This window comes from Lampetra planeri, chromosome 27 (assembly GCF_965212315.1).
Source record: "Lampetra planeri chromosome 27, kcLamPlan1.2.h2, whole genome shotgun sequence".
Classification (NCBI taxonomy): Eukaryota; Metazoa; Chordata; class Hyperoartia; order Petromyzontiformes; family Petromyzontidae; genus Lampetra; species Lampetra planeri.
The window spans coordinates 2,293,337-2,306,939 of NC_136133.1; the positions used below are offsets into that span (position 1 = coordinate 2,293,337).

General features: G+C 45.3%; 1 protein-coding gene and 6 non-coding genes across 8 annotated transcripts in view; all 7 read right to left on the reverse strand.

Annotated features, from left to right (window-relative positions):
* Positions 1–1,567: 1,567 nt before the first annotated feature.
* LOC144728001 (claudin-10-like) overlaps positions 1,568–13,603 on the reverse strand; it is a 40,424-nt gene continuing 28,388 nt past the window's right edge. For both annotated transcript variants that reach the window (XM_078607188.1, XM_078607186.1), the window contains exons 3-6: positions 6,167–6,331; positions 5,442–5,523; positions 4,197–4,307; positions 1,568–3,205 (exon numbers count right to left, since the gene is read on the reverse strand). In XM_078607188.1, coding sequence (XP_078463314.1) covers positions 3,046–3,205; positions 4,197–4,307; positions 5,442–5,523; positions 6,167–6,331 — 518 coding nt within the window. In that variant the 3' untranslated portion in view covers positions 1,568–3,045. The remainder of the gene's footprint in view (positions 3,206–4,196; positions 4,308–5,441; positions 5,524–6,166; positions 6,332–13,603) is intronic.
* Positions 8,196–8,268, reverse strand: TRNAR-UCG (transfer RNA arginine (anticodon UCG)). Its single transcript has one exon. It is a non-coding gene; the product is annotated as a tRNA-Arg (tRNA).
* Positions 9,284–9,356, reverse strand: TRNAR-UCG (transfer RNA arginine (anticodon UCG)). Its single transcript has one exon. It is a non-coding gene; the product is annotated as a tRNA-Arg (tRNA).
* On the reverse strand, positions 10,315–10,387 carry TRNAR-ACG (transfer RNA arginine (anticodon ACG)). The gene has a single exon. It is a non-coding gene; the product is annotated as a tRNA-Arg (tRNA).
* On the reverse strand, positions 11,380–11,452 carry TRNAR-UCG (transfer RNA arginine (anticodon UCG)). The gene has a single exon. It is a non-coding gene; the product is annotated as a tRNA-Arg (tRNA).
* On the reverse strand, positions 12,471–12,543 carry TRNAR-UCG (transfer RNA arginine (anticodon UCG)). The gene has a single exon. It is a non-coding gene; the product is annotated as a tRNA-Arg (tRNA).
* TRNAR-UCG (transfer RNA arginine (anticodon UCG)) lies at positions 13,385–13,457 on the reverse strand. The gene has a single exon. It is a non-coding gene; the product is annotated as a tRNA-Arg (tRNA).

Below are 13,603 nucleotides of genomic sequence, written 5' to 3' on the forward strand. Positions count from 1 at the left end.
CGGCTACCCGTACCCGGCCGGGTACGGGTAGCCGGGTATCGGGTAGTGTATGGGTATCGGGTACCCGGTTGCGACCTCTGGTTTGTGGGCTCAGGCGAGAGGCGTCGCGGCGAGAAGATGCTCATGGCCCCGGTGTTCGTGACCCCTAATTGGGTGGCGGTCAAGAGGAGGATGGAACGTTTCAGTTTAATTTATTTGGTGTAGCCCTGTGAGCCATTCGGCTCTTGATTCCGGTGCAACCGCAACAAACAAAAAACAAAAACATGAAACACATCCTGCGGAGGGAGCTGGTAGGAACGTCGGGTTGCTCGGTCAATGGCCAGGGTCAACGGCGGCGTGGTGTATTCCGCATATTTGCGGAATACACCACGTGAGGGCGGGCACAAGCCGGCGTGAGTAGGTTAAACGTTGAGTTTTATAAGGGCACCACGGGGTGACCAGCCCCTCCCCACCCAGTCCCACCCCTCCCACCCAGCCCCACCCTCCCCACCCAGCCCCTCCCCACTCTCCCCACCCAGCCCCTCCCCACCCACCCTCCCCACCCAGCCCCACCCCTCCCATTTTTGGATGCACGACGGACGGACACAATAATCCCGTGGGCTGGTGTAACCAGGAGGTTCCTACCAGTACAAGAAAACATCTTAAATTGACTACGCGCAAACAGAAAAATCCAGCGAAAATAGCAAAAACTTCCAGGAAAAGCACCGTACACCAAGGCTGTGTGCAAAACGTGGCCGAGATGACATTCAACCCGGCAGATGTCAGCCCGTGCGACCCGAGCCCGATGGGATGGCGATGTCTCTTGGGAGGCCTTCCATCTACCATTGGATAGATATCGGTCAGCGGCGTGTGCAATTGAGTTCAGTTGGGAAAGATGAGACAATTTTCAGTTTGAAAAGCTAATGCGGTTTCCCACATTTGTGACTATTTTAACACTTTTTTTTTTATTACACGCTTTTATTTAACTCGCTCTGTCTGTTGTTCTCGTTGTTGTATCCTCAAATCTTGTAACTAAATTTTAACCCACTTCCCAATGTGGTATCGACTGCAAACTTGGTATACTTATGTCATACTGATGACAATACCATATTCTATCATTAAAATAAAATATATATATATTTTTTACATTATTATTACACGCTTTCGATTAACTCTGTTGTTGTCGTATCCTCAAATCTTGTAACTCAATTTTAACCCACTTCCCAATGTGGTATCGACTGCAAACTTGGTATACTTATGTCATACTGATGACAAAACTATATTCTATCATAAAAATATTTTTAAACATTCTTTTTGATATGTTATGCTTCGGCTTGGGTCTAATTGTCCACGCTCAACTCACGTTGGCTGTAAATCACCACGGTCTCTTACGTTATGGCAAGCTTCGGGGCCACTTCCTGGAGTCGTTGAGTTCTTCCATTACTAGTAGGGTACATTTCATTAAAGCGTGTTTAAAAAAAAGTATTTTTTAATATTTCTTATTTTTATACAGGGTCAATCATTGTGATGGCAGACTGAGTCGAAGTCTCGCGCATAACCCGCAGAATAACACATACAACAGCGGAAGTGACTTCACTTTGATTTATTCTTATTAAATTTAATGTACAAATTAACAAACAAATATGTAACACAAAAGGCTTTAATGATGAAGCTACCAATAATTGTGCATTCATAAATCACCTTAATTACATGAGAATTCCCTGCACGTTTAAAAGTTGTATAAAGCAAAGGGGTGGCAACCTATTGCCATGGATTTTAACTGCACCTTGGAATTCAAACCTGTGGGTTGTTACCAGCTCAGACCTATATAATCTCTCGTCACGGCAGCTCTCTCGCCTGCTTCAGCAGTTTTCCTGCTGTAATTGTTTCACCTGATGACGATCGCTTGGGTTGCGATCGAAACATCGTGATCCATTATTTTCTACCTCCGTGACTTTACCGAAAGAACCAAAGAGTATGGATTCCTGCACTCACGAAAGCTTCAAATCAACATTGGGTCACGTCAACTGTTCTTTAATGCCAGGATTTTAACTCCAACTTGGAATCCAAATCTTTCCCATCCTTTAAAGGATGACCGAAACGAAAAGTAAAGTGTATGTTTGTGGGCGACCCGTTCTGGGCTGTCCGATATAAGTTAAAAACCTCACAATTTGGAGCACACGTTTATACCGTAGAAGCACATTTCTTGGGAGTAAGGCCAGGGTGTCCCTATACCCGAAGTGCGGTGGTGTGCTTATATCAGCAGTTGCCCTTTGACCCCTCCCCCCCCTTGCAGTTTAATTTAAGCATGTGTTTTGCTGATATAAAAACTCTGCCTATAAATGTGATTATATCCACCTTCTACGGAATTTATTTCAAGTGCACCGCCAAAGCAGTGGTAATATCTGAGCCATTTCTGGGTCTCCAATTTCACCCACAATGACCCACACAGTGAAGGGTGGTTAAACAACTCTCATGACCAACACGGCATGGAGGTTCTTATCCAGCAGTGCATTGACAAAGCGCTCTCAATTGTGATTTGATTATCAGAAGCTGTGGTAGAATTAGTAGTCGTGTAGTATTGTAACGGAAATGGTAGTAATGCCGGGAGCAACAGTATTGATAGAGACTGAGGTCACACACACACGTGAGTTGTTGTCATGATTAGTAGCCGTAGTCACAGCAGCATTAGCCATGGTAGTAGTGGTGGTAGCAATTGCCAAGGAATTGGTGGTACAGGAATCCCACGCTTCATGCGGTAGATGCATTCCGAAAAAAGGGCACGCACAGCGAAATCGCGCAGCACAAACCACCACACGACGAGACAGCTCTCTGCCGAGCAGCACGCTCAGTAATAATACACACAATGTTGTCCCACGTCAGACCGCATAGCCGCGTGTGGGTGAATTCAAACCGCATATCGCGAATTTTTGGGTACAAATAGGTTCGCCGTATGTGCAGCGCGAAATCGCACAAACCGAAACCCGCGTAGAGCGAGGGGAACCTGTAGTTTGTAGCACTTGCTCGTGGTAGTTTTGCTATTGGTAGAGTCACCGAGGGGGGGGGTCACACATATGAGTTCTTGTCGTAGCTGGGGTCGAGATCGGCGGGGGGGCTGGGACGGGGGCTGCCCCCGTTGGGGGTGATCAGGGGCTTCTGGACCCCGCTCGCCGAGACCGGGGCCATGGAGGGCGGCAGGAACACGGGGTGGAGGTTCTTGTTGTTCCTGCACACAACAACGACGACGACGACAACGATCCCCGTGTAGCCTTAACAGACTGTTGGGGCGAATGCTCTTAGCGAGTAGCACCCTATGAAGGCCGGCACGGCACACGAAGGGGGTGGGTGGCCAGCACCACGCTCCGGCCGCCTTTGACTCCACATTGGCGATGTTTACGCACCGCGCCAGGTACTAATTTGAGGCTGAGTCGACCTAAGGGAGGCCCAGGACCGGTTCAAATAATCGTCACTTGTGCTGGTCGTGAGTGGGAATTGAGCTCGGGTCGCCGGGTTCGTAGCGCAGCGCGCTAACCATTGCGCTACTGCTCCCCCTACACACACTGGGGGGGCACACATATGCACGCCACACTCTCACGTTTACACAAACTCACTCCCAGCGGGATGCTGGGACTCATTACATCTCGCGGAGGATCGCTCCGCTGAGTTAAAACAGTTCCACGGTTCGGTTCGCAAGTGCGAGTTCGCGTCCGCACATCGAATGTTATTTAAAACATGAATGTCTTATGGGAGCTCGTTGGTAAGTGCAGGTGTTCGTAAATCGAACGTTCGTAAGTCGAGGCCTGTCTTACAGTAATCACATTTTGACTGAAAACCCAGTAAATACCCCTGTATTTACCAGTAAATACCCTTGTATTTACTGGGTTTTTTTTACTCCTGTGGTTATCGATGGTTGTCCTCAAGGATAGTACTGTGATTGCTGGATGCTGGCGTGGTAGATGCGCTTGCGATTGTTGTTTCTGTCATTTTTGCGATGAAATGTTTGCGTTTGCTGAGGCTCGTCGTGAAGTTTGTTCTGGTTGTCGTTGGAGTTGTTGCGCTTTGTGGGTTTTGTGATGTGGTCCGTTCATGTTGCTGCTGTTGTTGTTGTTATGACTATGGTTATTAATGATCAGTCTTTTTGTGCTTGTTGTGGTGGATGTGATTGTTGGTCGCAATTGCGAATGCCGCTGTGGATGTCGCCCTTGTGGTTGTGGTACCCGCGTGGGTATTGGCTTTTCTTGACGTTGGTGCAGCAGAGAATTCCTCCTCCGACCACGCACAGGGCTGAGCCGGCCCAGCCGATGTAGAGTGCAGGGCCCAGCTCATACCTACACACAGGTGTTTGTTTACACGCACAACATAAGTTTCAGTTTTTTTCAGTTTCATTTATTAGATACTAGCTTTACTTCGTAGGCTTTCGCGACCAATATTATTCATAATCAATGTTTTTGGGTTTAGATGGCGTTATTTATAAATGTGTCGTAACCCTCCACCACCTGACACGGCCAATCAGTAAAAAAGTGTCACGTTGACAAAAGACAAATAGTTAACCGCTTTAGCCCACCGGTGTGTTGAAGCGTGAAACCACAACATTTACAATTTGAGTACGACTTTTCGCTGGTAATTGCATCCACATGGAAAATTTCAAGTTTGTTGCATGTCGGGAAGTACGCTAAACATTTTGAACAGACACACATAATCACAAATTTTCCCTTGATATATACTGTTCAGAGATAATGCTGTGAGAAATGCGGCTCTTGACTCGGGTGCAACCGTAACAAAACAAAAACACGAACAAGAAACATCTTAAAGTGACTCCACTTGCACACACGGGCGTGCACACACGGAGACAAAGTTCATCCACGTAGCCTTAACAGATTGTCGAGGCAAGTGCTCCTAGCGAGCACCACGTCCGGCCACCTTTGTCTTCCTAGGTGGCCATGTTTACACCGGGTATTTATTTTAAGCTGAGTTGACCTAGGGGTGGTACCGAAACTGGTTCAGATAATCATCACTGGTGTTGGCCGTGAGCGGGAATCGAACTCGGGTCGCCGGGTTCGTAGCGCAGCGTGCTAACTACGCCACAACACCACTCCCCACAGGTGTATGCAAACACGTGCACAGGTGAAGACACTCACGTGTGTGCACACGCACAAAGATACAGCACCTATTAAGGCTGGTATGGCATAAGAGGGAGTGGTGTGGATAACACCAGACCTGGCCACCTTTGGCTTCCCAGTGCTGATATTCAGGCACGACATCAGGTACTTGTTTTAACGCTGAGTTAACCCACGGGAGGCACAGGACCAGTTCAGATATTCACCACTGATGTTGACGGTCGACAGGAATTGAACTCAAATTTCTGGTTTTGTAGCGCAATGCGATAGCCACTATGCCACCGCTCCCCACACCATCATGACACGCACACGCACATACACACTGTGTGTGTGTGCGCATCTCACTTCTGCCCGAGGTACATGGGGTTGTAGAACTCGTCCGTGATCTGGCGTGCGTACCACGAGTATACGACCAGGAACAGGATACCTGCACTCTCCGACACACACACGCACCTTCATCCACGTGTCTTTATAACAAGGTGAGAGCTCGTTCACGATTACTATCTCTGCTGTTGATTAATTAATTAATGGAATTTAGAGCTGGCTCAGCATTAGCAATTATGGACCTTCTTACAGAGAGTCCTAGCACTCGGGCTCAAAACAAGATTCTTGGTAGTTGCCGGCTCAGTGTGGACATTTTACTCTCTTAGAGACCAGGGTTCGAACCGAGGAATCTCATTCTCGCAGGTTCAGTGTCTCAGAAAGGGCCACTAGGAGCCGTCGTCGATGACGCGGCCAGAAGATCACAGTTCGAATCCAGAAACTGTCCCGATCATTACTGGAGGTGAAATAACCAATAATAATACGCACAATCTGCTTCATAGTGGACAGTATGGATCCCCAGACGTCATTCACAAGAGGAGGCCATTGTGTGCTGGTGTCAAGGTCCAAATTTGCCAAATTCTAAAATCGCCCAAAAAATATTCATTTGGAACTATCGTATATAGAGCAGCGATCGTGGCCCCCTACCGGCAGACTAATGCCCCAGGTGACCCTCGCAAACGAGATTCGTCCTGATCTCTCGAGTCCTCACCTGGTTAAACAAAATATAAACTTGAAACCTGCGGTACCGTTGAAGATGAAGCTGGCTCCTCCACATATGACCACGCGGGACTTGGTGGTAGCTCGGGCCGGGAGGACACTGGTGCAGCGCAGCCCCAGGGTGGCGAGGAGACACGAGATGACGCCCAGAGCCATGCCCGAGATGAACAGCGCGCGGATAGCCTGCAGGTCGCCTAAGACAAACAAAAATAGATGGCGACTATTAACATCGACCACAGTCGCAATACAATTTCATTAAACAACTACATTGGACAAATGTCACGTGTGTAAGTATGTTGGGCATCTTTGGATGATGCCGTCTGTGTAGGACATGGCGGGAGGGGGGGGGGATTCTCGTATACACCATAGCAGCCACGAGAGGGGGGTATGGCATAAGGATAGATATGAGTCGCTCAGGAGGAACGACGCGGCTTGCTAGATAGTAATTGGTTGGAAGGTTTGAAAGGGAGAGATGGGGTGATTTGAAAGAGGCAATGGGTCGATTGAAGCGGTTTCAAGGGGAGCAGAGGGATTGGTTAGAAGGAAGGGATGCGTGGAGATTGGAGAGGAGGGAGAGGATGATTGGAAAGGGTGAGAAGGAGGAAGGGGGCGCTCGGTAGAGGGAAAGCAAGGGACTTTGCGTTGGCTCGTTGTTGAGGACAATAAACTTTATCCAAGTGCCACATTTAGAGTCCATTATACACGCATCAGACTCGAGCCTAGCGACAAGAAGAAGTGCCATTGCCATCCTTACCGAACAATGATCGTTCGAGCTTGCTAAACCTCTAACCTACCCCTACAAGGTATTTGTTGGCTCCACCTAAACCCTAATTCTTAACCTTAAACCAAACCCTACTCAGTTGAACTTAATGCCTCACGAAACCATAATCCCTCAACTGATTATGTCCCTGAACAAGCACTCCCCCCCTTGCCTTAGAATATGCAAAATCTTAAGCAAACACAAGATCCAGGTCCGATTCAATACAGTACACAAAATTCGTGATCTAATCCCATCTGTGAAGGATGTCATTCCTGACATGCAATATCCTGGAGTCTACAAACTGAGTTGCACCTGTGGTGGCTGTTACATTGGGGATACGAAACGACATGTCACGGACCGTGTTCGCGATCGCAAGGCAGATCTGAAACACGGCAGAACCAATACCTCCGCCGTGGCTGACCATTGCTATAACGCTGTGGGCTCGCATGATATAGATTTTTTCCGAGACCAAGGTACTCTGCAAACCTTCGGGCTACTATCAAAGGTTTGTTCATGAAGCCATCCATATATATAAACATGGACATAACTTCAACCGAGAAGATGGATACAAATTGAGCAATCATTGGAAGGATGTTATTAACCAGGAAAAACTCGAACTGCTTTGTAGTGGTTGTCGTCTATCATATCTGTCAGGTACTACTACACCACGCAGCGCTCGCCATCCCCCTACCCCACACCTCAACTTTCTTACCTATATACCTATATAACCTCTTACCACGGCAAATCTCTCTCCCACTTCAGCAAAAACAGTTTCTTGCTGTGGTTTTCCCACCTGATGATGGAACGTCGTGATTTAATTTATTTAATTTTATACCTACGTGACTTTACCGAAAGAACCAAAGAGTATGGATCCCTGCCGTAACGAAAACTTTAAATCTAGATTATGTCAGCTAGTTTAGGGCACTCAATGATGATATCACTTCTAAATTGTTCTCATGAGCAAGGAAAGCAAGGTTCACCGACTAAATCTTGAAGTGTGAATCGAAGCTGTTACAGAGGTTTGTTTTATGAATGCACATCATCTTGAAAAACGTATTAAAACATCTCCATATTTACCTACTTGCAATCATCTCACACAAAACTCTGATCCCACATAATTGACCTTACCTTTAACTGCACGGTATTACTCAGCTCAACCGATTGCCACACCAAACCATACTACCCTCAACTGAATCTATCCCTGACCGGCCCCTCACCCCTTGCCTAACAATATGCATAATATGAACTTCGTGAAAATTCAAAGTGACAGTAATTCCTGTAACGTAAAAATAAATATTCGACCACGGCAGGATTCGAACCTGCAATCTTCTGATCCGAAGTCAGACGCCTTATCCATTAGGCCAGGCGGCCCTGATGGTTGAGGCACACCCTCCTGTGAAGAGTCTTGAGAGTCTGTTGTTCTTCTTTTAAAACCACAGTGAATCACTGCTCGTATGAGGAAACCATTTTGAGCCTTTAGTCAGTGGAGGAATTTCCAGATACCCATCGGGGCGGCGCACTTATTTCATTCCGCAACCTGATTAAGGCCATCACAAAACCACTGATGGAGTTTAGTTGATGGTTCACGTAGAAATATAGCTTACAAGCCCGTTTGCCAATAGCTTAGAAGCCCGTTTGCCACTGGCATTGGCTGTGTGGCCTCATGGACAAGGCGTCTGACTTTGTATCAAAATAATTGTAGGTGCAAATCCTGCCGTGGTCGGATTGAAGCTGATGTGTTCTTACTGTTTCTGTGTTTTCTTCCAATGCAATTATTACCAAGATTAGAAATCGTTTCTCACACTCCTCTCTTTTGCCTATTTTAATACAAACTAATTCTTAACAAACAACTATTTCAATGTATCTGCAATTATGCCAGCTGGTTTAGTGCACCCAATGATGATATCAATTCTCTTTTGTTCTTTTGAGCAAGGAGATCAAGGTTCAGCGACTAAATCTTGAAGTGTGAGTCGAAGCTGTTACAGAGGTTTGTTTTATTAATGCGCATCATGTTGAAAAAGGTATTATAACATCTCCATATTTACCTACTTGCAATCATTTCACACTAAACTCTTAGCTAACTCTGATCTGTTCATCTTGCTAAACCTCGAACCCCTCACTTTATCCTAAAATATATTACTTCACTCACCCTAACCCGAACACAACCTCCTGTCGATCTCCTAACCTCTAACCTGACTCTGACCCCACATGACCTTACCCTTAACTGCACCGTATTACTCAGCTCAACCTATTGCCTCACCAATCCATAATCCCTCAACTCAAGCTATCTCTGACCGACCCCTCACGCCTTGCCTAACAATATGCAAAATATGAACTTCGTGAAATTCAATGTGACAGTAATGCTTGTAATGTAAAAATAAATATTCGACCACGGCAGGATTCGAACCTGCAATCTTCTGATCCGAAGTCAGACGCCTTATCCATTAGGCCACGCGGCCCTGCATTGTAGAGGCGCACCCTCCTGTGGAGAGTCTTGAGAGTCTGTTGTTCTTCTTTTAAAACCACAGTGTATCCCTGCTAGTATGAGAAAACTATTTTGAGCCTTCAGTCAGTTGCGGAATTTCCACAAACCCAAAGCGCACTTATTTAATTGGACAACCTGATGAAGGCCATCACAAAACCTTTGGTGGTGTTTAGTTGATGGTTCACATAAAAAATATAACTTAGAAGCCCTTTTGCAGATGGCTTTGGCCGCGTGGACTAATGGATAAGGCCTTCGGATAAAACCACGGCAGTTTCTGTATCGTGTTTTTTACTGTTTCTGTGTTTTCTTCGCATGCAATTGTTACAAAGATAAGAAATCGATTCTGAAACTCCTCTCTTTTGCCTATTTTAATACAAACTAATTCTTAACAAACAACCATTTCAATGTATCTGCAATTATGTCAGCTGGTTTAGTGCACCGAATGATGATATCACTTCTACATTGTTCTTTTGAGCAAGGAGAGCAAGGTTCAGCGACTAAATTTTGAAGTGTGAGTCGAAGCTGTTATAGAGGTTTGTTTTATTAATGCACATCATGTTGAAAAAGGTATTATAACATCTCCATATTTACCTACTTGCAATCATCTCACACTAAACTCTTAGCTAACTCTGATCCGTACATCTTGCTAAACCTCGAACCCCTTAATTTATCCTAAAATATATTACTTAGCTCACCCTAACCCGAACACAGCCTGTCGAACTCCTAACCTCTAACCTGACTCTGACCCCACATAACCCATAACCCTTAACTGCACCGTATTACTCAGCTCAACCTATTGCCTCACCAAACCATAATCCCTCAACTGAATCTATCCTTGACCGGCCCCTCACCCCATGCCTAACAATATGCAAAATATGAACTTCGTGAAAATTCAATGTGACAGTAATTCCCGTAATGTAAAAATAAGTATTCGACCACAGCAGGATTCGAACCTGCAATCTTGTGATCCGTAGTCAGACGCCTTATCCATTAGGCCACACGGCCCTGCATGGTAGAGGAGCACCCTCCTGTGAAGAGTCTTGAGAGTCTGTTGTTCTCCTTTTGAAACCAGTGTATCCCTGCTCGTATGAGGAAACCATTTTGAGCCTTCAATCAGTGGTGGAATTTCCAAATACCCATAGCGGCAACGCACTTATTTCATTCCACAACCTGAAAAAGGCCATCACAAAATCCCTGGTGGTGTTTAGTTGACGGTTCACATTAAAATATAGCTTAGAAGCCCTTTTGCAGATGGCTTTGGCCACGTGGCCTAATGGATAAGGCGTCTGACTTTGTATCAAAATGATTGTAGGTGCAAATCCTGCCGTGGTCGGATTGAAGCTGATGTGTTTTTACTGTTTCTGTGTTTTCTTCCAATGCAATTATTACAAAGATAAGAAATCGTTTCTCACACTCCTCTCTTTTGCCTATTTTAATACAATCGAATCCTTAACAAACAACTATTTCAATGTATCTACAATTATGCCAGCTGGTTTAGGGCACCGAATGATGATATTACTTCTACATTGTTCCTTTGAACAAGGAGACCAAGTTGCAGCGACTATATTTTGAAGTGTGAGTCTTAGCTGTTACAGAGGTTTACTTTATTAATGCACGTCCATTGAAAAATGTATATAACATCTTCATATTTACCTACGTACAACCATCTCACACTAAACTCTTAGCTAACTCTGATCCGTACATCTTGCTAAACCTCGAACCCCTGACTTTATCCTAAAACACATTACTTAGCTCACCCAACCCGAACACAACCTCCTGTCGAACTCCTAACCTCTAACCTGACTCTGACCCCACATAACCCATAACCCTTAACTGCACCGTATTACTCAGCTCAACCTATTGCCTCACCAAACCATAATCCCTCAAATGAATCTATCCCTGACCGACCCCTCACCCCTTGCCAAACAATATGCAAAATAAAGAACTTCGTGAAAATTCAATGTGACAGTAATTCCTGTAATGTAAAAATACATATTCGACCACGGCAGGATTCGAACCTGCAATCTTCTGATCCGAAGTCAGACGCCTTATCCATTAGGCCACGCAGCCCTGCATGGTAGAAGAGCACCCTCCTGTGAAGAGTCTTGAGAGTCTGTTGTTCTTCTTTTGAAACCACAGTGTATCCCTGCTAGTATGAGGAAACCATTTTTAGCCTTCAGTCAGTTGTGGAATTTCCACATACCCATCGTGGCGGCGCACTTATTTCATTCCGCAACCTGATAAAGGCCATCACAAAACCCCTGGTGGAGTTTAGTTGATGGTTAACGTAGAAATATAGCTTACAAGCCCGTTTGCCAATAGCTTAGAAGCCCGTTTGCCACTGGCATTGGCTGTGTGGCCTCATGGATAAGGCATCTGACTTTGTATCAAAATGATTGTAGGTGCAAATCCTGCCGTGGTCGGATTGAAGCTGATGTGTTCTTACTGTTTCTGTGTTTTCTTCCAATGCAATTATTACCAAGATTAGAAATCGTTTCTCACACTCCTCTCTTTTGCCTATTTTAATACAAACTAATTCTTAACAAACAACTATTTCAATGTATCTGCAATTATGCCAGCAGGTTAAAGGCACCCAATGAAGAAATCACTTCTACATTGTTCTTTTGAGCAAGGAGAGCAAGATTCAGCGACTAAATGTTGAAGTGTGAGTCGAAGCTGTTACAGAGGTTTGTTTTATTATTGCGCATCATGTTGAAAAAGGTATTATAACATCTCCATATTTACCTACTTGCAATCATTTCACACTAAACTCTTAGCTAACTCTGATCTGTACATCTTGCTAAACCTCGAACCCCTCACTTTATCCTAAAAGATATTACTTAGCTCACCCTAACCCGAACACAACTTCCTGTCGATCTCCTAACCTTTAACCTGACTCTGACCCCACATATGACCTTACCCTTAACTGCACCGTATTACTCAGCTCAACCTATTGCCTCACCAATCCATAATCCCTCAACTGAAGCTATCTCTGACCGACCCCTCACCCCTTGCCAAACAATATGCAAAATATGAACTTCGTGAAATTTCAATGTGACAGTAATTCCTGTAATGTAAAAAATATATTCGACCACAGCAGGATTCGAACCTGCAATCTTCTGATCCGAAGTCAGACGCCTTATCCATTAGGCCACACGGCCCTCCACTCAGCCCCAACTAAATCATCTTAAGGGTGGGAATGTTGAAAGAAACACGAGGCAAAAAGATCCGCTTAATTCTTTTCAAGACTTCCATTTTATGAATGGAGAAACCCTCCCCCAGTTCCATTTTGTGAATGAAACATCGCCCGTCTCCTCATTGGCCCGAGTCGCGGCGGTGCCCCCCCCCCCCCACCACTAACCCCCCCCCCTCTACCAACCCCAACCCACCACTCCCATTGGTCGGCACCCCCGAGCCAATGGGAGGGCTCTGGTGGAGCAGGGCCATGCACGACAGACAGACAAATAATCCCTGGTGGACAGTGTGGAACTGTTGTTCCTACCAGTATTAATACAAAGATCCAGATCGTTTCTCACACTCCTCTCTTTTGCCTATTATAATACAATATAATTGTTAACAAACAACTATTTCAATGTATCTGCAATTATGCCAGCAGGTTAAAGGCACCCAATGATGAAATCACTTCTACATTGTTCTTTTGAGCAAGGTTCAGCGACTAAATGTTGAAGTGTGAGTCGAAACTGTTACAGAGGTTTGTTTTATGAATGCACATCATGTTGAAAATTGTATTATAACATCTCCATATTTACCTACTTGCAATCATCTCACACAAAACTCTGAGCTAACTCTGATCCCACATAATTGACCTTACCTTTAACTGCACGGTATTACTCAGCTCAACCGATTGCCACACCAAACCATACTACCCTCAACTGAATCTATCCCTGACCGGCCCCTCAACCCTTGCCTAACAATATGCATAATATAAACTTCGTGAAAATTCAATGTGACAGTAATTCCTGTAACGTAAAAATAAATATTCGACCACGGCAGGATTCGAACCTGCAATCTTCTGATCCGAAGTCAGACGCCTTATCCATTAGGCCACGCGGCCCTGATGGTTGAGGAACACCCTCCTGTGAAGAGTCTTGAGAGTCTGTTGTTCTTCTTTTAAAACCACAGTGAATCACTGCTCGTATGAGGAAACCATTTTGAGCCTTTAGTCAGTGGAGGAATTTCCACATACCCATCGGGGCGGCG